The sequence below is a fragment of the Neofelis nebulosa genome, chromosome 1, assembly GCF_028018385.1.
Source record: "Neofelis nebulosa isolate mNeoNeb1 chromosome 1, mNeoNeb1.pri, whole genome shotgun sequence".
Classification (NCBI taxonomy): domain Eukaryota; kingdom Metazoa; phylum Chordata; class Mammalia; order Carnivora; family Felidae; genus Neofelis; species Neofelis nebulosa.
The window spans coordinates 106,950,003-106,976,099 of record NC_080782.1 but is presented as its reverse complement, the minus strand read 5'-3'; the positions used below and the strand labels follow the sequence as shown (position 1 = coordinate 106,976,099).

The 26,097-nt window shown below is 37.8% G+C and overlaps 1 protein-coding gene across 5 annotated transcripts in view; it reads left to right on the top strand.

Moving 5' to 3' along the window:
- Window positions 1-8,989: 8,989 nt before the first annotated feature.
- SREK1 (splicing regulatory glutamic acid and lysine rich protein 1) overlaps window positions 8,990-26,097 on the top strand; it is a 50,015-nt gene continuing 32,907 nt past the window's right edge. Inside the window, exons 1-3 of one of the 5 annotated variants that reach the window (XM_058730883.1) lie at window positions 8,990-9,286; window positions 18,480-18,613; window positions 24,148-24,263. In XM_058730883.1, the coding sequence (XP_058586866.1) occupies window positions 9,126-9,286; window positions 18,480-18,613; window positions 24,148-24,263 (411 nt within the window). In that variant the 5' untranslated portion in view covers window positions 8,990-9,125. Of the gene's footprint in view, window positions 9,287-18,479; window positions 18,614-21,067; window positions 23,862-24,147; window positions 24,264-26,097 lie in introns of those variants that run through there. The other 4 variants (XM_058730875.1, XM_058730863.1, XM_058730855.1 and 1 more) reach the window with 4 other exon arrangements.

Genomic DNA, 26,097 nt, shown 5'->3' with positions numbered 1-26,097 from the left:
AAGATCAATGTTTAAAAATAATCTTATTTCTACATACTAGCAAAGAACAGTTCAAAAATGAAATTAAGGGGGCGCCTGGGTGGCTCAGTCAGCTAAGCGTCCGACTTCAGCTCAGGTCACGATCTCGCAGTTCGTGGGTTCGAGCCCCGCGTCGGGCTCTGTGCTGACAGCTCAGAACCTGGAGCCTGTTTCAGATTCTGTGTCTCCCTCTCTCTCTGACCCTCCCCCAATCATGCTCTATCTCTCTCTTTCTCAAAAATAAACAAACGTTAAAAAAAAAAAAAAAAGAAATTAAGAAAACCATCCTAGGACCGCCCAGGTGGCTCAGTCAGTTGAGCGACCAACTTCAGCTCAGGTCATGATCTCACGATTTGTGAGTTCGAGCCCTGCATCAGGCTCTGTGCTGACAGCTCAGAGCCTGGAGCCTGCTTCTGATTCTTTGTCTCCCTCTCTCTCTGTCCCTCCCCTGCTCATGCTCTGTCTCTGTCTCAGAAATAAATAAATATAAAAAAAAAATTAAAAAAAAAGAAAACCATCCTATTTCCAGTAACATCAAAAAGAGTAAAATACTTTGAAATACGTTTTAAAAGAAGTGCAAAAACACTACAAAACACTACTGTGAACGTAGTGAAGATTTTTTTAAATGTTTATTTATTTTTGAGAGAGAGAGAGAGAGCAGTGGAGGGTCAGAGAGAGGGGGATAGAGGATTTGAAGTGGGCTCCGTGTTGACAGCAGTGAGTCTGATGCAGGGCTCGAACTCACAAACCGTGAGATCATGACCTGAGCCGAAGTCAGATGCTCAACCAACTGAGACACCCAGACACCCCAAAAGTAATGAAGATCTAAATAAACAGAAAAATTCTAGACTCAAAATTGACATATAGAGACAATGCAATCCTTATCACAATCCCAGCAGGTTTCTATTTTGTTTTTTGTTTTTGTAGAAATATATAAGCTGATCCTAAAGTTTACAAGGGAGCAAAAGGGACCTAGAATAGTTAAAAGACTTTTGGAAAAGAAGAAGAGAGTTGGATGGCTCACACTACTCAATTTCAAAACATATTATGAACACAGTAAGTAAGACAGTATGGTATTAGCGTAAGGATAGATATGTAGATGAGTAGACCAGAATTTATAGTTCAGAAATCAATCCTTCAACTTACAATCAATTGAATTTTGACAAAGGGGCTCAGATAATGCAATGGAGAATATATAGTCTTTTCATTAATTGGTGCTGAAACAATTTGGTATCATATGAAGAAGAAGAAGGAGGAAGGCAAGGAGGAGGCAGAGGAGAAACAACACAACAACAACAACAACAGCAACAACGAACCTTACGTCACACAACACATAAAATTTAACTAAGGATGGATCAGAAACCTAAATGTAAGAGATAAAACTAAAAGTTTCCAGAAGAAACAAAGGAGAAAACCTTGTGGGGCGCCTGGCTGCCTCCATCGGTAGAGCATTTGACTCTTGATCTTGGTGGGGGGAGAGGGGGTGGGAATGAGTTCAAGTCCCATATTGGACCTAAAGCCTACTTAAAAAGAAAAGAAAAGAAAAGAAAAGAAAAGAAAAGAAAAGAAAAGAAAGGAAAAAAGAAAAAGAAAGGGGATGCCTGGGTGGCTCAGTCAGTTAAGCATCCAACTTTGGCTCAGGTCACAATCTCACAGTTTGTGGGTTTAGGCCCCATGTCGGGTTCTGTGCTGACAGCTCAGAGCCTGGAGCCTGCTTCAGATTCTCTCCCTCTCTCTCTGCCCCACCCCCTACTTGTGCTCTGTCTCTCTCTCTCAAAAGTAAATAAAACATTAAAAAAAGAAAAGAAGAGAAAAAAAAGAAAAGAAAAGGAAAGAAAATCTTTGTGACTTCAGGTTAGGCAAAGATTTCTTAGATGTGATAATGAAAACACAATCCATCAAAGAAAACATTGATAATTTGGAGTTCATCAAAATAAAAAACTTAAACTCTTTAAAAGACACTATTAAGGGGCGCCTGGGTGGCTCTGTCGGTTGAGTGGCCGACTTCGGCTCAGGTCACGATCTCGCGGTCTGTGAGTTCGAGCCCCACGTCGGGCTCTGTGCTGATAGCTCCGAGCCTGGAGCCTGTTTCCGATTCTGTGTCTCCCTCTCTCTGACCCTCCCCCGTTCATGCTCTGTCTCTCTCTGTCTCAAAAATAAATAAACATTAAAAAAAAATTTAAAAGACACTATTAAAAAATGGAAAGACAAGTTACAGATGAAAAAATATTTGTGAGTCATATGTCTGATAATAGATTTGTATCCAGAATCGTAAAGAACTCCTTTAATTCTATGAAAAGAGACAGACAACTTCATTAGAAAATGACAAAAGAGGCGCGCCTGGGTGGCTCAGTCAGTTAAGCCCTTGACTCTTGATCCTGGCTCAGGTCATGATCTCATGGTTCAAGAGACTGAGTCCTGTGTTGGGCTCCACGCTGACAGCATGGGGCTTGCTTGAGAGTCTCTCTCTTCTCTCTCTCTCTCTCTCTCTCTCTCTCTCTCTGCCTGTCTCTCAAATTAAATAAATAACTGTAAAAAATGCCAAAAGATTTGAATATTTAAACAGACGTATCATCAGAGAAGATATATGAAAGGCTAATTAGCACATGGTAAGTTGTTCAACTTTATTAGTCATTAGAGCAGTCAAAATTAAAGCCATGAGGAGATACCAGTACATGCCAACTAGAATGGCTGTAATCAAAAAGGATGACAATATTAAGTGTTGATAAACATGGAGACCATCTGTAACTCTCACATATTGTTGATGGGAATGTAAAATGGTATATATAGCCCCTTTGGGAAAACAGTTTACCAGTTTCTTAAAAAGTCAAACAAACTTACCATATGACCCAGTGATTCTACTCCTAGATATCTACCCAAAAGAAATTAGACCTGTATATGAATGTATATTAGACCTGTATATGAATAATAGCATTATTCATAATAGCCCTACCTGGAAACAACCCAAATGTCCATTAGCTGTTGAACAAATCAACAAAACTTTGAATATTCATACCACACTCTACCATTTGGCACTAAAAAGGAATGAAACTACTGATATAGGCATGCTTCTTCTATATGCATGAACCCTGAAAACATTAGGCTTGATGGAAGTTAGACACTCAAGATTATGTATATATCACTACATTCATATACAATTTTCAAAAAGCCAAATGTATCGAAACAGAAAGCAGATTAGTGATTGCCAAGAACTGGGGAATCACTGGAACTGATTTACCTTTTTGGCAACACACTTGAAATGATTTATGAATGTCTCCTGCTAATGTTTCCAGAATTCCCCTGGTCAATTCCTTTCCTAAGATTTCTATGTGTAATTCTTTCCAAAATTCCATTAAGTATCTTAGTTGTCTTCTCACACATTTTTGGATTCATTTAGGGTAGCCAACATCTGTCGTACTTATGTCCTAGTCATACTTCTAAGATTTGGTTGTGCCATCATTTCTTGGGCTTTATGAAGTAACCTTGCCATCATTCCTTTCTGATTAAGCTATCTAGAGTAATTTCTTAGCAGTTAAAAAAAAAAAGGTTATGCCAAATGATATGTTTTCAAAATCAGTCCACTAGAGACATGATGAACGAATCAAGAGTTCTGGATTCTGAAAGAAGAAGGTGATGTGGTTACACACAGGAAAGACTAAGAGTTTCTGCTATTATTTCTGGAAGAGTCCTATTTCAAGACACACTACACACATGAACACATATGTGCACACACACAGTGCACTCATGCATGCAAAGCTCTCGCTCCGTTTCTGAGTCTCTCTAGTTATTAACCTTCCTCCCAGTGCTTTCTCGCTGTGTTCAGTCTACAGTCAGCGCTCCTCCTTCAAAGACAGGGCTACTTCTAGACCTTTCTTTACTTGAAACTACCTCTAAATTATTCTCTGTCAAAGTTTCCTTTAAAATTCCATAGAGCAGGGGCGCCTGGGTGGCGCAGTCAGTTAAGCGTCCGACTTCAGCCAGGTCATGATCTCGCGGTCCGTGAGTTCGAGCCCCGCGTCAGGCTCTGGGCTGATGGCTCGGAGCCTGGAGCCTGTTTCTGATTCTGTGTCTCCCTCTCTCTCTGCCCCTCCCCCGTTCATGCTCTGTCTCTCTCTGTCCCAAAAATAAATTAAAAATGTTGAAAAAAAAAATAAAAAATAAAAAAATAAAAAAAAATAAAATTCCATAGAGCAGATTCACTGAAGATCTCCTTTGTTCAAAAAGCCAAACAAGACCAGAGGCAGCCCAGCCTCTTGTAAGTACGATCCACAGTCATCTCCATAGCTTCACAGATCCAACATTTTCTTCCACAGGCTGAACTTCCCAACCTATTCCTCCACAGTCCAGCTCTGGGTTCTGAATCCAAGAAATGCATATAACTTTAATGTCAATCTTCCTTTTTTTTGTTGTTCACTTATTTACTGGAGTTTATCTTTCTTATTTTTGGTTTCTGGTTTCCTCTTATGGTCCTCGGCCTGATTGTGAGGAGACTTCTCTGCCCTGAAACTTCGTCACTGATTGTCTCACTGCTTTAGAAGTTGTCGGGTCAGTAAGCAGATGAAACCAAGAGGCCTAAGTGATAAAGAAATATCTGCAAAAGGGGGCAACGAGAGTGGTTACAGAGGTTGGAGACAGAGCATGGTATAAAGGTCGAATTTCTTTTTTTTCCCCCCAAAGTTGATTTATTTACTTAGAGAGAGAGAGCGAGCGCACGTGCACTTGAGTGAGTGCGTGCAGGGGAGAGGCAGAGAGAAAGGGAGAGAGAGAGAATCCCTAGCAGGCTCTGTGCTGCCAGTGAGGAGCTTGACATGGGGCTCGAACCTACAAACTGTGAGATCATGGCTTGAGCTGAAATCAAGAGTCAGACACATAGCTGACTGAGCCATCCAGTCACCCCAAGGTTGGCTTTCTAAAATGCATGTAAAAATGCCCCCAGGGTGGAACAGTTTGTCATTAGCCAAAGTGACAGGGCCATGCCAGGCCCAGGGGTAGGAAGTTTTGCAGGAAGATTTACAGAGGAATTAAGGGAAGTGATGTCATGGCCTTTGCTTCTCTAAACTGGTTCCTATAGCTTTAGTCTCAATAGTCACGTTATATTTACCAATGGGCAGATTTTATCCCTGATTTTGTCGTCTTACAGAATTTGATACTTTTAGTCATTCTTTCCTCACTCTTCACTTTTTCCTTATTAGAATTTTTTCCTCCCTTAACTTTTATGACTGTCCTCCCTCCTGGTTTTCCTCCTAGCTTTTGTTTGTTTTTGGCTAGTGTTTTAATCCCTTTAACGTTGCCCACTGCACTTCTGCTACACATGTGCTGCTACTTTCAAGCTTAAATCACATACTGTATCTTAGTTCTAGATATTTTCTCTAAATTTCATTTCAGAAACTTGTCCATAATGGATCTCAATATTCTTTGCTCCTTCCTATCGCAGTTGCCCTTCCTTCCTATTTTTGGTCCTAAATTATGGCACTTGTACACAATCCCCCAGGCCAGGAACAAATTCCTCCCTTTGCTTTACCATCAACAGTAGATAGTAAATGTACTAAGTATTGCTTTTAAGACCTTCTAAATCAGGGGCTCTCAAAGTGGGGTTCTCAGATCACCACCAGCAGCAGCAGCACTTGGGAACTTGTCAGAAATTAAAATTTTCAGGCCCCACTCTGGTCGTGCTCAGGATGAAGGCAGAGGTCTGTTTTAACATGCCCTCTGAGTGCCTTTGATGTACACTGAAGTCTGAGGACTGCTTTTCTAAACTTGGAATTGTTAATCCTAGGGATCCATGTTGGGCTTCAGGAGGACCAAAAAACATCTGTAATTGTACCTAAAACTGAGTGTATTTCCATATATATATATATTTCCAAGTGGATGATTTTTATTCCTTTTACTTTTTTTTTTTTAATGTTTATTTTTGACAGAGACAGAGTGTGAGCGGCAGAGGGGCAGAGAGAGAAGGAGACACAGAATCCTAAGCAGGCTCCAGATTCCCGATCTGTCAGCAGAGAGGGTTCGAACTCATGGGGACCGGACTGCAAGATCATGACCTGAGCCAAAATTAGACACTTAACCAACAGAGTCACCCAGGCACCCCACTTCCTTTTACTTTTAAATGGGTTCAATGCTTCCCAAATTTGGGACTGTTCTTTGCTTTCCCTTAATACCACCACTTATCCTTTGATCTAGTTCTTTTGCCTTTAGTCTCCGCCCTTTTCAATGGATCTTCATGTTGCAGTGACAATGATCATTCTAAAACCTGAACCTGAACCTGCTCAAAGGTCTTCAACGACTCTCAATAGCATATAAAGTGTATAATAAAAAAACCTCTTAGCATGACAAATAGCACCTTTCATCAAAGCTTATTCTTTTCCATGCATCTGAATATTCTGGACCTCACTTGGGCCCTCATACCTCCCTGCATTTGTATATTCTGCATACTCAGTCTATAGACTTCCCTTCAATGCCCCACCCCTCCCCCACCCCCTTCCTTAGCCTACCTAATTCCTGTTTAAGATTCAGAACAAGGAATCTCTTTTCTGGGAAGTCTTCCATTAGGACTAAGTTTAAGTGGCCCTCCTACATGCTCCCAATTTTTGTCTGAGCTTATCCCTCTGGTAGTAGGTCTCAAACATTCATTTAAGATCCCTATACACTCTCAGAAATTGTTGAGGAATTTACCACTTTAGAAATTAAATCTGAGAAACTTATTTTAAAACATTTAAAAACACTCATAAACCGATGTATGTTATTTTTTAAAAATATTTTAAACATTTATTTATTTTTGAGAGATAGATCACAAGCGAGCGAGGGGCACAGAGAGAGGGAGACACAGGATTTGAAGCAGGCTCCAGGCTCTGAGCTGTCAGCACAGAGCCGGACATGGGCCTTGAAGCCACAAACTGTGAGATCATGGCCTGAGCCAAAGTCGGATGCCCAACTGACTGAGCCACCCAGGCACCCCAAACCGATTGTATGTTAATGTAAATGATACATTTTTATGATAAAATGATACTTTGCAAAAAAGAATTTGAGAAAAGTGGCATTGTTTTACATTTTTCAAACCTCTTTAATGTTTGGCTTAATAGAAGACAGCTGGATTCTCCTATTCATGCATTCAATCTGTTGTGATATATTTTGGTTGAAACATATGAAGAAAATCTGGTCTCACTCAGATAAGGAGTTGGAAAAGGGAAAACTATTTTCATAGCCTTTCTAGATAATTCTAGATATTCTTCTTTGATATCACACCAAAGTTGACATATGGCAGTTTCTTAAGAGTGCAGTTGCAATGTGGACTGAGTCTGAAACTGTATCAATTAACTTTGTATTCTGCTACATTAAAATGCATAGATCTATTTTCGACTTTGATGACTCATTTTGATTTTGTAATAGCATGCACTGGTTTTTCTGAAAATAGTTGTTCATTGAGTTGTAGAGATCTTCCAAATGTTCACATATTTCATTATATAATGTCGAAAAATACATGTGTTAATATCACTAGTATTTTTTAACAGAAAAGACTTTACTGTAAAGTGGTAATTTAAGGGGGTGTATACAGGATGTATACAGGTTTTACACAATTTGTATTTCTGTGTGATTACTCAATCACACAAGTGCTTTTTTTGGAGACAACTCTTACTTACTTGGGCATGCAGTGTTAAATACCATTTCTTCACGCACATTAGAAAGACGCATATGCTAGGGTGAAGATTTTATGAAATTAATAATTTTTACTCCTTTGTCAAGGACACTCAGTTTATTTAAACAATCCTTTTTTTTTTTTAATGTTTATTTTTGAGAGAGAGAGAGAGAGAGAGAGAGAGAGTGAGTCAAGAGCTCAAGCCCCGGGGCAGGGCTGAGAGAGAAGCAGACACAGAATCTGAGGCAGGTTCCAGGCTCTGAGCTGCCAGCACAGAGCCTGCTGTGGGGTTGGAACTCACACACCACAAGATCATGACCTGAGCAAAAGTCAGGGGCTCATCCGACTGAGCCATCCAGGTGCCCCCACTTAAAGATTCTTAAATTTTGTATGCTACCATTGCAAGGAGGTGAAACATACAAAATATACTACTCTTGGTGCATTTTGGTGCCACTGCCTCGATTCCTGCTAAGTTGCCAGCAGTTTAACCTTGTATTGCTTTTACATCCTCAGTGCAAGTGTCAACGAAGTGAAAAAGGTCAACAGAGTCTTAGCATTGTATTGTAAATTGTTTTGACCTTGCGGACCCACTGAAAGGGCCTTGAGTACCCTCAGGGTTCTGGGGATGGCATTTTTGGGAGCAGCTGCCTTCGTTTCACATACTTGGTTGTCCCTCATTAGGTTGCAAGTTCCATGTGGACTGTCCGTAACTGTCTTTTACGTGCCCTTGTCTAACAGTGTCTGGTATGTAATACTCAATAAACATTAATGTTTATATAAATATTGTAAATAAATATCTGCGAAATGAGCGAATAAATGGCAAGTTATAAACAACCACTGCAGAGCCTTCATCTTACTGCCTCCTTTCTTAATTCAATCGGAACTTAAGGGTTGTGTAAATTTTTCCAAGTTGTTTTTAATTAGGACGCCGGCCAATGTTTTCAACAGTTGGGCGGTTTCAATAGTTGGGGCGGGGAAGCCGCCTGTACGTGATCGTGACCGGCGATAGTTTAGCCAAGCATTAATCTGTGATGCCCGAGAGGCATTCCTCCTTCACCGCCCCAGACCGGCAGGCCAGGCCTCTTGGTTCCCCAGTTCTACCTAGGGTTAAAGACGGGAAAGACCTGGGTCTCCCCAATTACGCGAGCACAGAAATGTATTCAGTTGAAGCGAGGGGGGATGGGGAAACCCATAAAAATTCTGACGAAGACTAACAGGAGCTACGGCCTCGGGCACCCGGGAGCCCCAGGCTACAGCCTCCGCCAACCCGCCGGGTTGCCGGGGCGACGCTTCCGGCAGGCGCGCGCAGCCCTGGGAGCAGAGGAGTTGCGGAATGGGTGGCTAGACCTGCCCGCCTCCGTGAATTCGCCAGCGGGAGCGCGCTCGCGGCCGCGCGTACTTCGCTTTCCCGGCTCCGTCGCTGACGCGTCGTAGACGTTGGGGAGCGGGAGACAGCAGCAAGCGGGTCGGGATGAACCCCGGTGGCGGCTTCGGGTTGGCTTTAGGCTTCGGCCTCACCCCTACGGCGGTGATTCAGGTGACCAATCTGTCGTCGGCGGTGACCAGCGAGCAGATGCGTACGCTTTTTTCCTTCGTAGGAGAAATAGAGGAGCTGCGGCTCTACCCCCCGGAGTAAGTGCTCGAGCTTGGCTGGGGGAGGGGCGCGGGCGCCATAGAGACCTCGGGCACCGAGGCGTGGGGGAGAGCGCGGACGGGGGCGCGCCGTGCCCGTCACGTGATCTCCCGAGCTTACCTTGGTGCCCATGTTTGATTAGGGCACCCCGGCGCTGGGGCCCTGCGGTTCTGCTCTCCTTGTTAGTCTGACTTTGGGGGTTAACCTCTGCACCGAACCGTTACAGAGAATGTAGAGAAGTTGTTTATTTTCGTGCCTCCCCGATTTGTGGTCTCCGCTGGGTCTTCGTATTCAGTGTCTCTCCTTTTTCCTTTTTCTTCCCGAACTTAAGATGGCCGCAGGTGGGCCCGGAATAGTCCTCATGGCAAACGCCTGTTAGCGTTCTTGTAATGTAAAAATCGCGGAGACCGCGCCGGACGAACTGTCCCACTTGTTAGGGCTTTAGTGTCAGGCCGTTGTGCTGATTAGAAAGCCTGCGGCTGATGACAACTTGGAATTAGGGCTACCATTTGTTCTCTAGGGTGGTGTTCACAAATTAAGCATCTTCTTGTCTAATCTGACCGAGCCCATCCATGTTGTTAAAGATCATGTCTTTTCGCCCTTTTGGCAGCGGATTAAAATTTCCGCTTTGAAGGTCACACTGTCCTAAGCCTTTCAGAGAAAGTATTAGTCGGTGAAGGATTATCCCTGGTGTATGCTCTAAAAGTCTAGATCTTTATTGGCATTTAGAGCTTGCGGCCAATTCCCAAGTATGTATTTTGAAGTAAGATTTCCCTTGTGTAGTACTGTGTACTCACAAAATTTGTAAGGGTTTACGGGTTCACATTCTTACACGCATAAACTTTTTTTTTTGATGGTAGAGCTTAGAATTTTAAAATCGTATTTTGTTCATTGTTTCAAAATCCTTTGAAGGAAGGGCTAGTAGTTGCCCAGGATTTCTTTCTTTCAAAAAAATTGGCTTTGACTTTTTCGTTCATTTCATAATGATGCACGTAGACCTATTTTTCTTTCGGTTTCTATGTGTAAGTATATCGCATAGCTACGGTATAAGATATTAGTAAAAGTTGGTATTTGGATTTAAATTTAAATTTTACTTTTTAAAGTTACTCTCTTTTTGTTTTGAAATATTTAATGCAAACTAAAAAGTTGAACGAATAACACCCACGTTTCTTTTACCTGTATTCTTTCTTTACCAGTTGATTTTTTTCTCTGTCTCCCCCTCTAGCTATCTGCACCCTCTACACTTCCTCTTTCTTCCCATCTTTTTCAAAGTAGTTGCAGACCGCATGATTATTTTTTTCTCAACACTTAAGTCTCTCTCTTCAGAACAGGTACATTCTCCTACATTACCACAATACTATTAACGTGTCTAAGAAATTTAACATTGGTATATATAACAAGGAGTTCATATTTAAATTTAACCAATTATTATAATCATTTTTTTTTCTTTTTCTTTTTTTGGTCTAGAATATAATCGGAAACCACCACTGCATTTAGTTGCTACCTCCTTTAATCTAGAACAGTCCCCTGTTGCTTTTAAAAAAATATTCCGTAACAGTGATATTTTGTTTTGTAGTTTGTTTTGTAGAATGATGCATAATCTGGGTTTATATAGATCGTTTCAGATTAGATTGTTTATATTGATTAGATTCAGATAATACATTTTTTGTTCAAGAATACTTCATCATAAGTGCATGCACATACATATTTATTGACTAGCTGTGGCATATATGGCTTGAATATCTTATTTAACTTTTGAAAATGATTTCTGCTATCTCTTCATTTAAGCATTCAGAACATTTCTTAATAACTGAGAAGTACTTGGAGGAGTGCTGTAGCCTTAGGAGTTGGATTTGAGCACTAAAATTTTGTACATGAACCCTTGTAAACTAACCTTGCTTTCAAGGTTGTGGTAATAAGTTGTCTCATAGGTAGAAGAAATAGTTCACAATGCCAACATAGGATCACTTTCATTGTTAAAACCAGGGTTAGGGTGGCAATATGCTGCCAGTTATAATGTGACCTTAGTAATGGGGCTGTTTATTGAAATTAGATTTTCATTACTTGGAGTTTAAAAGTCAAAAAGAATAAAAAGCTTTTAAACATAGTGGAGTTAGTGTGTCACAAACTGTGATACATTTTGCAAAATTGTAACCTAAATATGACACATATGGGCCAGGAAAAATTCTTCAGTTTTTCCTTAAGTGCAGTCCCTTCCTGCTTTTCAAAAATATTGCCATGATTTAACAGTGTGTTTTCTGCTCTATAATGAAGTTGTCATAACCTAGTCTTTATATTAAAGATATATTTGTAGATTTGAGCTGAAATGGATAACATTGCAATAGTAGTAGTATTGAAGAAAGATATGATTGTTTTGCAGTCTCTTGGAAACTGTATTTTATGATTAATGTTTGGAAGCTGAGTTAGTATTTCATTTGTTTTAAATTTGGAAATATATTTCTTTAATAGAATGGGAAAATCGTTTCTCATTAACATTTTAAGAATTAAGTTGCTAATATGACAATTCAGATTTTAAATCTAACTTTTTTGGAATGAGGCAGTGATTCAGTTTTTTAACTTTTAAACATTGAGAATTAGTGTAAATATTCATTGTACATCTTTAAAATTCTCAATTGTGATCCTTTTTTGTGCAGCCGGCTGATAAATATCCAGAATTTTTTTTTTACCTTGTTGCACAACAAATGAATATCATGTCATGAACACCTTTTTATGGCAGTAAAAAATTTTTTTGTAGTTTTTTTTCAGTAACCTTTTTTTTATTAGGTATAACATACATAAAAGTGAATGGATAAACATGCAGCTGGATGAATTTTCACAAAGCGAACATACCTGTGTAATCAGCATCCACATCAGGCTTATCTGCACCCTAGAAGTTTCCCATTGTCCCCTCCAAGTGACTAACCCCCAAAGGGTAATCCTATCCTGATTTTCAACACCATTTCTAACAACATCAACACCTGTGTTGATTTTTTTGCTTACTGGTTTTCTTCACTTCTGTGGTCTTCAAAAATAGTAAAAAGCAAGGGAAAATGTGGTAACTACTTATTTAGTTAAAAAAAAATAGAATCAGTATAGTCATTTTATGAGACATAGAGAAAAAGAAACACCACTTAAGCTCTTGCATTCCTATCAAAACCTCTCTTCATTTCCATGTATTTGCCTGCAATCCTTTTTATATGTGCTTATTTTAATGTAGTGTAATAGAATGATTTATACACTGATAGTAAACTTTTTCCTTCAATGTGTAATAAGCATTTTTCATATTATTGTGTCTTATTTATAGTAATAACATTTTAAAGTCTGTAATTATGTCTTGTGTGTTTTTGAAATTCTATCACTGGATATATTGGTCACTTTTTTGGTGTTTTGAGTTTGTGGATTTTAGCTAGAAATGTATATTTTTCATTGTCCACAGTGATTGGAGTGCCTTCTGGCATTTGATGGGCAAGTGTCAGTAATTCATAAGAAAATCTTAACATAAGGAAAAATTGTGCCATCCAAAGTACCGCTGTAGTCCTACTGGGAAATCCTGTTATAAATTATGTGTCAGTTAATATTTTTATATATAAGTCCGTGTACTTTGTCCATGCTTTGGATTATATCCTTTTTGATCTAACAATACTGGGTATATTATACCACATTGACTTTTAAAAAATTGTAGAGTGCCATTACCTGTTTAATGAAAAATAAAATAACCAGTTAGGGCCCACAAAATTTGATGCTCAAAAAAGTTGGTTCTGTAATTTCTGCATTAAACTCCTAGTCAGAAATTTCTGATTTTTTGGAAAAATGATTGTAGAAAGTTTTGCATTTGAAAAAAGAAACAAAATTGGATTCAGCAAATGAGGTTAAAGTAAAATCTTCTATACTTGGATACTAGTACTTTGTTCAGAAGCATACACTTAGAACAAATGGAATATGTAACATCCTTTTAAACATTAAAAATTAATTAAAATTAAAGCTTGGGTGACTTGGTTGAGTGTCCGACTCTTGTTTTCAGCTCAGGTCATGATCCTAGGGTCGTGGGATCGAACCCTCAGAGGCTTTATTGTCCCTAGTTCTCTCTCTCTCCCTCAAATAAAAAAAAAATTTTTTTTTAAATTAAATAAAATTAAAATTCTAGGTCCAAATTACATTTATCTATTTATTTTTGTAAAGTTTATTTATTTTTGAGAGAGAAAGAGCACGTGCAAGCAAGTGGGGTAAGGGCAGAGAGAGAGGGAGACCGGAGACAAGAGAATCCCAAGCAAGTTCGGTGCTGTCAGCACAGTCCAATGCTGGGCTCTGAACTCATCAACTGTGAGATCATGACCTGAGCCAAAATCAGGAGTTGGATGTTTAGCCAACTGAGTCACTCTGGAGCCTCCAAAATTACGTTTAAAAATAATAATTCTATTTAATTAAAAAACTAAGTCTATTTAAAAGTTTACATTTATTAGAATGAAAGATATAAGTATAAAAATTGGAAACAGGGGCGCCTGGGTGGCGCAGTCGGTTAAGCGTCCGACTTCAGCCAGGTCACGATCTCGCGGTCCGTGAGTTCGAGCCCCGCGTCAGGCTCTGGGCCGATGGCTCGGAGCCTGGAGCCTGTTTCCGATTCTGTGTCTCCCTCTCTCTCTGCCCCTCCCCCATTCATGCTCTGTCTCTCTCTGTCCCAAAAAAAAAAAAAAAAAAAAAAACGTTGAAAAAAAAAAATTAAAAAAAAAAATTGGAAACAATGACTTATAAATACACATTTGTTGAGAAATTCATCATGTGTATTTAGACTTGCCACTGTATTGTATTTTAGATTATAATGTTCAAAATTAAAGTGTTAACTGTAAGCTGAACTTTATTTTGTATTTTTAGAAAGGTAATTGGAAATGAAGATACAGAGAATTTCTTAGAGCACTGTGTAAACCATACCTAGGTATCCACATTCCTCTGATAATATTGGGTCAGAACAGATCAACCTTTTCAACCCACTTCCTGGGCCTCTCAAATCTTGGTAATGGTAGCCTATCCTAACGTGTAGTTGCTTTACTAACCAGTGTCCTATTTCCTACTCCTCTGGATGTTTTAAATTTGAAGCGATGTGGTTTTAAGTAGGAGTATCAGAAAGTGCGTTTTTAGTTTTCAACAGTGACCATTTAGGTTTCCATTCTCTCATAAAAGGACCTGTCAGTTTAGGCATGTCATCTCACTGGCAGTTTGTTAGGCTTTTGCAGATTTCAGTGCTAAAAGAGAGTGTGCTTGTAATTGCTAGGGCTTTAGTAGCTCATTGTAATTATATTGTTTTTTGTGTGGGGGGTGTGGTTTGCAAAAGACAGAAACACTGCTACCCAGTCTGGCTCAAGAAGAGGTAAATTTATTAAAAAGATGGATATATCTCTAAATTAAAATAAGTAGGCCTCATGGGAACTGGGACTGGGAACCAGAAAGATACCAGCATCCAAGGTGATTATCTGCCTCTTCTCACAGGCTTTATTGTCCGCTCAGTTTGTTTCTGTGTATCTGCTCTATTTTCTTTGCGGACTTATTTTGTACTTGGTCATCTGGCATCTGGCCCAAGCCCTGACTCTAAGTGACTTTTCAGCCCAAGAGAGAGAATCTCATTGTTGCAAGTTCATTTGATCAAGCCATCCAAATGATAAGCTATTGGCTAGCCAGTGAAATGGGCCTTTGTGTCATGTGACTAATCAACTGTGACTAGAGGCCTCCCAAAATCTGATGAGGGTTTCATCTAAGGAAACTGCTAAGGCCTGTGCTGAAAGTGTATAGAATGTCTTGGTAGCACGTATAAGGGGGGGTGGGGGGGCACCTACCTAATCACTTTGTTATCTTAAAATGGCTTTCCAGAAGATCTGTAAGCTTGAGCCTTGAATAAAAGTGGAATTACCATTCAAAAACGAGAGGTAGAATATCATAGGCAAATGGAACAACATGTGCAAAGATGGCCCAGATATTCAGAATGTGTTCTGGAAACCACAAATATTTCTAATGCCTGGATTTTGGGGTGAATTTATATGATAAAGCAATAACAGAAGCATGTCTTTGAGGAAATTTAAGCAGTGTGGAATGACATGACAAAATTTAGGGTTTAGAAAGATCACTCTGGCAGCTTTTGTGAAGACCATTATTAAGTAGTTCAAATTGGAGTCATTGTGATTTTTTTAGGAGCCATTGTAATAATCTGGGTGAGAAATGATGAGGGCCTGAATTAAGGCCTTGATAATGACAGTGTTAAAGGGATTAATGTGTACAAATATATGGGATGCAGTCTTCACAGGACTTTATGAAGAAGATGAAGAAGAGTGAGGGTCAAGTATGGGAACAACCCCCAAATCTCAGTAGTTTTGTAAAAACAGCTTATTTTTAATGCTAAGCTTGCAGAGTAGGGAACTCTATTCATTGTGGTTGCTCACTCTGAGATGAAGCTGATGTAGCAGCCACCCATTTCTTGAATGTGGCTGGTCACTGTGGCAGAGGAAAAGAGCCAGGCGGTGGCCCTTAAAGCTCCTGAATGTCGATTCTGCTCATATTTAATTGGCCAAAACAAGTTGCATAGCCACACTTAACTTCAGGGAACAAAGACATGGATTTTTACCATGTAGTCAGAAGAGATTTGGAAATGTTTAGGGAACTGTACTAATGACGGTTACATTTAGTGACTCCAGATTCATAACATGGGTAATACAGTGATGTTTTTAATTGAGAGATGAAGTATAGGACAGGGACCAGGATTGGTGAGAAAGAGGGATGATGAATTTATTTTAGACCCAGTAAGTTTTGGGGGGTGGGCCCTGTGACCATCACTGTGCAGTATTCCAGCAAGCACCTAGATCTGGGAGTCTAAAGCTCAAGAAAGGCTTCAATTGGAGATTGGGTAATGTAAAGGTGAGTTAAGTCTAGAGGTGAATGTTTTTACCTCAGTGACAAATTCATAAAGTGCTGGTCTTAGTTGTTTGGAGGTTGGGGTAGTCATTGTTGGAGAGTGCCTGTGGAAGCCTGAATTGGATAGGCTTAGGTAGGAGTGAATTGGGTTCGGTTGGGTGAGAAAGAGGTAGTTTGATTTTGTTAACTTGTATTACCCTGTTTATGTCAATAGTATAAATAGTTTCAAGTTCTAAATGCAAATGTGTTATCACAGTATTTTATTAATAGCATTAATATGTATGTTTAACCATTGTCAAGATGGATATGTTGCTTTATGTAAAAGATTTTTTTTTAATTTTGAAAACGGCTTCTATTTGTGGAATTGCTAATTAAATAGTACATTAAGATGCTTTAAAATTCTATATTAGTTGAATGAATAAGGTTGCATGAGATTTGGATTTAGATGATTAGACTTAGACTGAAGTCCCAGTTTTGCCATTTACTCAGGTTAGGATTATGGTCAACTTCCGTGATCTCTTTTGTAAAGTAAATGCCTTGCTGCACAACGCAAATATGATACTTTTCAAATGGTCTATTTGTTTATTTTTTAATGTTTATTTATTTTTGAGAGAGAGACACACACAGAATGCAAGTGCAGGAGGGACAGAGAGAGGGAGACAGAGTCTGAAGCAGGCCCCAGGCTTTGAGCTGTCACCACAGAGCCTGATGCGGGGCTCAAACCCACGAGATGTGAGATCATGACCTGGGCTGAAGTCGGATGCTTAACCGACTGAGCCACCCAGGAGCCCCTGGTCTCTCCTGTTTTAGTGTGAAATATCTTAATGCTTTAAAGGACTGTATATATTATATATTAGGTATATATTTAGCTTCGGTGGCTTTTGTCCTTGCTAAAGACAGTTTTAGACTTTAAGTGAACATAATTGTGTACAGATTGACAAAATGATCATCACTGAGATATTTTGGAATCTAAAAAGATGGATTCATATTCTGGAAAAACTGCTTTCATCTGGGCTGTGTCTGGTTTGCCAGACTGAACTGAATCTGATAGGATTTAGAAGGGTCTATGCTTTTCTGGGTATAAAATATGTAAAATTTTGTTTGTAAAATCTTTTGTCTGGAAAATTGCAATGCTGCCTAGGATAAAGCAGTGTAGTATATGCAAAACACCTTAATTTTCATACCATGATGTCTGTCTGTAAGATTCTGGTGAAGTTTTTAGTTAAAAGGGTTGGAAATGGTTACAAAATTTGAAGTCTTGAGGATTGGGGCTTCTATAAAGTGATTGTGCCTATTGATGATGTACTGGTTGAACATTTTTGGGTTAAATCAACTGTTTTCATGTTTCACTCTGATTAAGTACTCATTAATTTACATGTCAAGTTTTTACCGATGAGGTGATAGGCCTTCCTAAATTGCTGTCAGCCTTTGCAGGCAAATTACCATTAAAAGACTAAATTTTGCCTGGTGCAGCCACTCCAGACAGCAGTATGGAGGTTCCTCAAAAAGTTAAAAATAGAACTACCCTACCATCCAGCAGTTGCACTACTAGGTATTTACCCAAAGAATACAAAAATACTGATTCAGAGGGGGTACATGCACCTCGATGTTTATAGCCAAATTACGGAAATAGCACAAATGTCCCATCGACTGGTGAATGGACAAAGAAGACACACACACACACACACACACACACACACACACACACACACACACAGTGGAATATTACTCGGCATAAGAAAGAATGAAATCTTGCCATTTGCAATGAAACGGATGGAGCTAAAGAGTCTTATGCTGGGCGTATTAAGTCAGAGAAAGACAAATACTTTGTGATTTCACTCATATGTGGAATTTAAGAAACAGAACAAATGAGCAAAGGGAAAAAGAGACAAACCAGGAAACAGACTCTTAACTACAGAGAACAAACTAATGGTTACCAGAGGGGCTGTGGGTGAGGGGATGGGTTAAATAGGTGATGGGGATTAAGGAGTGCACTTGCTGTGCTGGGCACTACCAGGTGATGTATGGAAGTGTTGAATCACTATATTGTAAACTTGAAACTAATACTACACTGTATGTTTACTGGAATTTGAATAAAAACTTTAAAAAGGCTAAGTTTTCATGTCTTAATGAAGACATTAATGAAAGACATTTTCATGTCTTAATGATTCTTAGCAGTCACAATTCTTGTCTTGATTATGTAAGACTGTGTAAAGATCTGAGAAAGAAATTTCAAATGAAAATGACACAATCAGCCAAATGTTTATTAGTCCAATTGTTTTTCTTTTTATTTTGCAGCAACACACCTCTTGCTTTTTCTTCCAAAGTATGTTATGTTAAGTTTCGTGACCCATCAAGTGTTGGCGTGGCCCAGCATCTAACTAACACGGTTTTTATTGACAGAGCTCTGATAGTTGTACCTTGTGCAGAAGGTTGGTATCTTATGTGTTTTTTTTTCTATTATTGTAATCTCTGTCCTGTGTGTTACTACCTTTGGCTTTCCTAGAAATTGGTAGGTAGATAGTACTCTGTTGTGTGTGTGTGCGTGTGTGTATGAATGAAATTTGGAGAAGGAAATAATTTTTACCTAATAATAAAATATATTAAAATGGTTGACTTATTACTTCTATATGCTTGAGATTTAATAGCCAAATATTTAAAAATTTCATGAATTACTTGGCTTCTCTGGTTTGCTTTTGTTTTTTGTAGTTAATTTGCAAGTTGTAAACGAAGGTTTCTGAAATTAAAATATTAGGGTGGTAGGGGAAATTATTTTTAATATGTAAATAAGTGAGCATTTGCCCCTATATATACAATATTAATTGTATTACATAAATAAAACTTATGCATTTTGCCAAATTGGGGATAAATGGTATTTGTAAGAAAAATATTCATAATTTAATCTCTGATGTATCCTTGTAAGGTAATTCACCTTGTTACTGGGACCATTATTTTATATTCAGTGTGACTGCTGTGCAACTGAAATTTATGTTTTTATTTTAATGGCTTGCTTTTCTTGGAGGGTAGGTTGGGTAATTGAAGAAAAATAATGGAAAGTAATTTTCCAAGGCCTCCATCAAGGAAATAGATGTTGAAGATGGGAACAAGGCCAAAGCCTTACAGAGCTAATTATTACTAATACTTATTTTTTAGTAACTTCTATTTACAGAGTCATTCACATATAATAGGCTGTGCTGAATTTGACAGTTCTAGTGTGTAATTAACTTTTATTCAGAGTACAGATTATGGCATGTATACATGGATTTTAGAATAGGTTATTATAATTTAAATGTCTTTAAAACTTGTTTTCACTAGCGGATGGTAAATGTTTTACAACATAAAAAATTTACCTGGAACAATTTAATGAACTTTCATATGTCATGTTTTAAAAACAACCTCTTTTAGAAACCAGGTTAATATTAAAATAACCTAGTATATGGTAAACATTGCTGTGCTTCGAAAGTTTTATACTTATTTCAGAATGCCTATTCTGGGATGTCAAAAACATTATAGTTAGATACAGTGAGTTCCATTCTGTTGGTTTTGAAGTCCCAGAATAGCACATTCTGTATTTTTTCAGATAAATTTGAAAGTCTTTTCCCATGCCTGGGGGTTAGAATGGAGTAGGGGGAATAAAATGGGTTAAAGGTAATTATTTGCTGAATCCCCATCCTTACCTGTTGATCTGTAAGTGGACTGTGAGCCCACAGTTGGAGAGCAAGGTGAGAAAGCTGGTAATGGTTTAGTTGTGCATATCAAGTTCCTATCAGTTTCATGCCAGGTAAACTGCACGGGAAAAAAGAAATTAGTATATTAATTGGGAATATTAATCATATCTGAAAATTATGCCGTCACCAGCACAGGACCTTGTATTATGTTAGCTCATTACTGAATTGGAAGGAAGAATACCTACCAGTGTTGCTTCGTTGGAACCTTGCTATATTCCATTGATTTTTTTCATCTATTTGAGAAGCCCAGACCGTTATTTGTCATAAGTTTTCAAGGTTATGGGTGTGTAAGAGGTTCCCTTTTTTTGTTTGTTTTGCTTAATAAAGATTAATAAATACAAATTTATTATAATAGCCCTTGAGTATTACTAGTATTGCCATTTTGAGACCATTTCCTGGTTTTGAGCATGAAAGTTTAGTTGTATTTTAGAGCACTGACTGATAAAATAATTGGTATTAGAGAAGCATTCAGATACACATTTTTCACTAGTTTAAATACCACAGAATGACTTTATAGAAACTGAACTATGTTACAGTGAGCTGTCAAAGATCTGATTATGTGCTGCAAGCAAAGTTATGATGTATTGTTACACTAAAAGAGTAGCAAAGTGAGTTTGAAGTAAACCAGTGAAGAGTTCCCGTGGAGTAAGTTCTCTTAGAGGAGATGGGTGCTGTAAACATTCTTGTGTCAAACTTTACTGACTGCATTCTTTCTTTGATGTTACAGAAACAGCATTATGAAAGAAATGAGAAAACCATAGAAACAGTTTTAAGAAAATTTTTTCAGTTTCTTTCAATTTGCTGTTTTTGTAATGCAGACAGTTTTGTAACAAGCTCCTAAAGCTGTATAAGTAATGTTTGGTGTGTAAGTTTCATACAGAGTAAGCATTAACTATTGTTAATGAAACATGCCATTTCAAAATAAAATATACTTTCATTATATTTGTCCAAATATGACCTTTTTGTTGTTGCGTGCATCTCAGATTTCTTTTTTATAAATGTTAACACTTAGAAAAAGATAAGGTCAAACATAACAAGGGTGTCAAGCCTAATCATCAGTCGTAACTTTATGTCCACATTTTCTGGTAGATGGATTTTGACTATTAATTTGGTTTTGTATGTTTTCTCTATGTGATATTTGTGCATTATTAGATGACTAGACTGGCCAAGGCAGACCTGTTACACTTGCCTGAGTTAGGCATTGTTTGCCATGCCACTAAACCTGCCGTCAAGTGAAACCTTCATTGGGGAAATGAGATCGGAGTCTGAACCGCAGAAGATGGACGCCCTGTCTCTGTTTTTTATTGTTTTACTTTAATTTCATTTCTTTTTCTTTATTTTGTCCCTTTTTTTTGTTTTTGTTTTTGTTTTTGTTTTTGTTTTGTTAAATCTCTTTCACTTTAACTTGTGAGCTGGTTTTCCAGTTCTTTGTAAATGGTATTCCATTAAGGGTTCATAACATTGCTTTGCAGATTATATTGGGAGATGATTAGCAGAGCTCAAGCTTACGATAAAGTAAATTTTCATAGTAAACTAGGATACAGTGTTGTGAAGCTCAGTGAGTCTTAATTGGTATTATAGACTGCACAGGTACATTTTGTTCTCAAAACACTAAAACACTGGTAGAATTGTTAGGAACATTTTGTGATCTCATTGCAACATTTTTGCAGTTTTTCTCCCAAATCTACATCTTTCATAAAAACCAACTGATAGCTTTTAATTTTCATCCTTCCCCCTAGAATTTTAAGCATACAAAATCCTCAAGGAAAATAAGTAAATTTCTTAGAAAATAACTTACTTCCTTGACTTATAAAGACTTTTACTTGCTTGCATGGGGAATGGATATTTGAGAAGCTTGAAAAGTTACTTTCATGTATGTTTCTCTGCTTGAATTTTTTGAAAAATTTTCATACGTTACCAGCTTCTAAATGGAATCTGAGGATTAGGATTAGTACTTAATTTTAATACCGTGAGAGCTCTTTTTCCTCTCAGTTGTCTTTGAGGAGTATAGTTTGGGAAAAATGCTAAATGCTTGTTTGCTTTATACTTTTATATACTCTGATAGTATTTGGAAGGTAATTTTGATAGAATTCTGTCTTGGAAGTTAAGCAATGGGACTTTTTTCTTCAAGGATCTTTAATGGTAATTAGAATTAAAACATGTGCCTATTTATGGTTAGACTTAATATTTATAGTAGTTTATTACTACTGTGATAGGCAGGGAGAGTCAGACAACCTATTGATAAGTGAGTCTTTGTAATATTAAGTATTCAACTTTTAGCCTGTGTTGAATACGTTGTGTAGTTTTACTACACTGTCTTGTAGACACTTATGCTTATTTAATTGACAAGTAATTCTAAATTGGGAACATTAACAGATTGAAACTGTTTATTTGATTTTTGGGTGCACACATTAGGGTAATGAAGCATAAGATTTACACTGTGGAACCTCAATTGATTTATCAAGATGTGTTCAGGTTTTATAAGCATTTGAAAAATAATACGTAAAACGGGTCCGGTAGTAATATAAATAGCTTAGTATATATGTGGGTATACAGATACGTGTATTAATACCAATAACATAAAATAAATTCTTGTTATTTCATGTCTTCAGTAAGGCCTACCTACATTTTATTTATATTTATGCATGTTTAAAAAATTCTTTGCTTGTGCAGAATTTACATGAAATAAAAAGATAACTGTTTTTGAAGTTAGTACATTAATGGAGACTTAGATGTTGCAAAATTTAGGGAAAAGGCGTTTGTTAAAGCTAATCAAATGTAATTTTTCTGTTATAACAAAGGTGTAACCATTATTTAAAGCAAAATTTAAAAGCTGTCTTGAATTCCATCCATGTTTAGAGGTATATGCAGATAATATTGTTTAGAGATTTATCCTGCACATCTGGTTGTTTTAAATAGAATTTCTTCCTCTAAAATCCAGCATGGTGCTTTTGAAACGTACTCCATATGCTATTTCCAATTTAGTGTGACTTTGTACACTGTGTTTTAAATTATTTTTGAAGACTCCATAATGGAAGTGTATAGCCAACTACCACATAATTATAAGTAGTTCTTCTAAAATTGATATCTGTAGTCAGCTTTTTAAGAACTATTTTAGTGGGGGTGGTAAGAGAGAGGACACAATGGGAAAACGTGTGAAAGTTGCAGTTCTTATCAAAATTAATTGGTTAGAATTTAATAGTTAAATACAGCAAATTGAACTTATTTTAGAGTAGATTTTTCATTAATTGTAGGGATTTTTTTCTTAGTGTCTAAGAATATTTTAGTGTTTTTGTTGTTATTTTTATTAGGCAGTTAAGATACTTACAAGCAAGACATTTAGGCATTAACCACCCCTCTTCAGACAAGGATACATAAATTGGTTCTAAAAGTCAGGAGTTTAAGAAGTTTCCTGAGACTAGGGAACTTTTATTGTTAGGAATTCTCAAAAATTTTAAGTTTCCCAAGGCATATTCTTTGAAATTGGATTCTTCTGGCGTCTCTGACCTAGTTGGTGAGATGTCTTCTTAACTGGATGGGTGTAGGCTTCCTTTTAAATTGAAGCTGATTGCTTGCAGTAGGCTTTTGTTTTTTTCTGTCTACTTGAAAGTGAATGGAATTTATTGGGAGGTTATTAAAATTGTTTGCATCACCAGTAGGTAGGTTTAGTAACCAGGATAGGGGCACCCATTAAGGAACAAATTTCAATTCGCACATATTTGTTTTTCCTTTTCTTTTTTTTGACTAATTTGGTTATTTGCCATTTCTGGGGATTAAACTTTAAAAAATGTTCTTCTTTTCTGTATCTGATGTTCTGTGTGCTATTAGTGATGCAGCCAACACGAACGGTTGTCATGTGTAACACAACTTTCGATCACCGCGAAAACACCGTCCTGGGAAAGCGTCCATGCTTGATATCGTTTGGTTCATGAACATTAAGTTTCCAGTACAGGTGACCCATAGCTCAAAGTGTTAAATAATTGTCTACATTATTCAGTTTTTAAAATAATATTCCATTATTGAGATTGTTAGTCTTTGAAGTTTTGCTCACTTTTATTTTTCCTAGTAGAGCAGGATAAAAGGAAAGACTTAAGTTCTTATTTATTTCTTTATACAGATCTGATAGATAGATTCATTTATTATTATTATTTTTTAAGTGCAAGGGTAATTGTAAAATCATAGTGTAAAGTTTGTGTGGTGTTTCTGCTTTCCATAATGTTTGGAACTTGCCTCTGCAGGTAAAATTCCAGAGGAATCCAAAGCTCTCTCTTTATTGGCTCCTGCTCCAACCATGACAAGTCTCATGCCTGGTGCAGGCTTGCTTCCCATTCCGACCCCAAATCCCTTGACTACAGTAAGTATTACACACCCTTTTTTGAAATGGATTTATATTTACTTGTGTAATTAGCTGAATAAAGAGCTTAGAAAATTATTTCTGTTTAAAATTTTTTTTATTTTATTTTTTTATTTTATTTTTTTTTTCAACGTTTTTTATTTATTTTTGGGACAGAGAGAGACAGAGCATGAACGGGGGAGGGGCAGAGAGAGAGGGAGACACAGAATCGGAAACAGGCTCCAGGCTCCGAGCCATCAGCCCAGAGCCTGACGCGGGGCTCGAACTCACGGACCGCGAGATCGTGACCTGGCTGAAGTTGGACGCTTAACCGACTGCGCCACCCAGGCGCCCCTAAAATTTTTTTTTAAATGAAAAGGATTCAGAATGTCTACTTAAACCCCCCCCCCCCCCCCCCCCGTTATCACTGACAGTTTAAACTGACTTTCGGAATTACTTCTGAAGTAATTGGCATTCATTTAAATTTGAGAACTAAATAGATTATTCATTAGAAAATCAGTTATTGACACTTAGCATTTTAGATCACACGGGGAATTGGAAAATCTAGGTAACTGTATTCCCCATTTCATGAAGACTAAATCTATTAAAGTAAAATAAAATGACCCATAGCTTTGTAACAGGAAAAAAACCTCTGAGAAACATTTGTCTGATATTGAGAAAATGTAACAAGATAAAAACATGGCAGAAATATTTTTTTCATTAACTGTGTACAATTAAATAGGAATTTATTACTGTTTTTGTAATTTCTAGGAGGGGTTAAAAAAGATTTTGCTGCTACTGGGCTCTTGGTTTTTTGTTTTTGTTTTGTTTTTAGAGTGAGAGAAAGAGAACATGTGCATGAGGGTGGGAGACAGTGCAGAGGGCAAGAGAGAGAAAATCTCCAGAAGGCTCCATGCTCAGCACAGGGCTTGATTCCACTACCCTGGAATCGTGACCTAAGCCTAAATCAAGGCTCACTTGCTCAACCAACTGAACCACCCAGGTGCTCCTGGGCTCTTGGTTTTTATGTAAAAGATTCCAGTCATATTTAATTTAAAGAAGGGTCATTTTTCTTCAAAAATTAATGGAAGCCAAAATATAAAATTCACCTTAATTGCAAGTTGTATCTTAGCTTTGTGGTTTTAGATTATTAGGGGATGAACTAATACTAGCTTTATGATAGTAATTTTTTTTAAATACTTCTTTTCTTTCTTATTTTTAAAAATTTTGAGTAGTCACTTCACCCAGCGTGGGGCTTAAACTCACAACCCAGAGATCAAGAGTTGCATACTCCACCAACTGAACTACAAACTGCCCCCCTACCCCCCATCTCTTTTTAAAGTAAGCTTTGCCCCTGTTGTGCTTGAACTCATGACGTGGAGATCAAGGGTAGCAGGCTCTACTGACTGTATCAGCTAGGTGTCCTGGGATGGTAGTTTGTTTACTCAGGTTATAAAAGTGGTCTCTGAAACTTTGAAATGCACAATTTTAGTTCTTGTTTGCATAAGATTGTTCTGCTGGAGACCTGCATTGTGATCCGTGGTGGGAAAATGCTTTTTTTTAAAAAAATGTTTATTTATTTTTGGGGGAGAGAGAGACAGAGCATGAGCAGGGGAGGGGCATAGAGAGAGGGAGACACAGAATCCGAAGCAGGCTCCAGGCTCTGAGCTGTCAGCACAGAGCCCGACGCGGGGCTCAAACCCACACACTATGAGATCATGATCTGAGCCAGTCAGATGCTTAACTGTCTGAGCCACCCAGACACCCAGGAAAATGCTTTTTTTTTTAAAAAAAAAAATTTTTTTTTTTAAACATTTATTCATTTTTGAGAGACAGAGAGAAACAGAGCATGAGC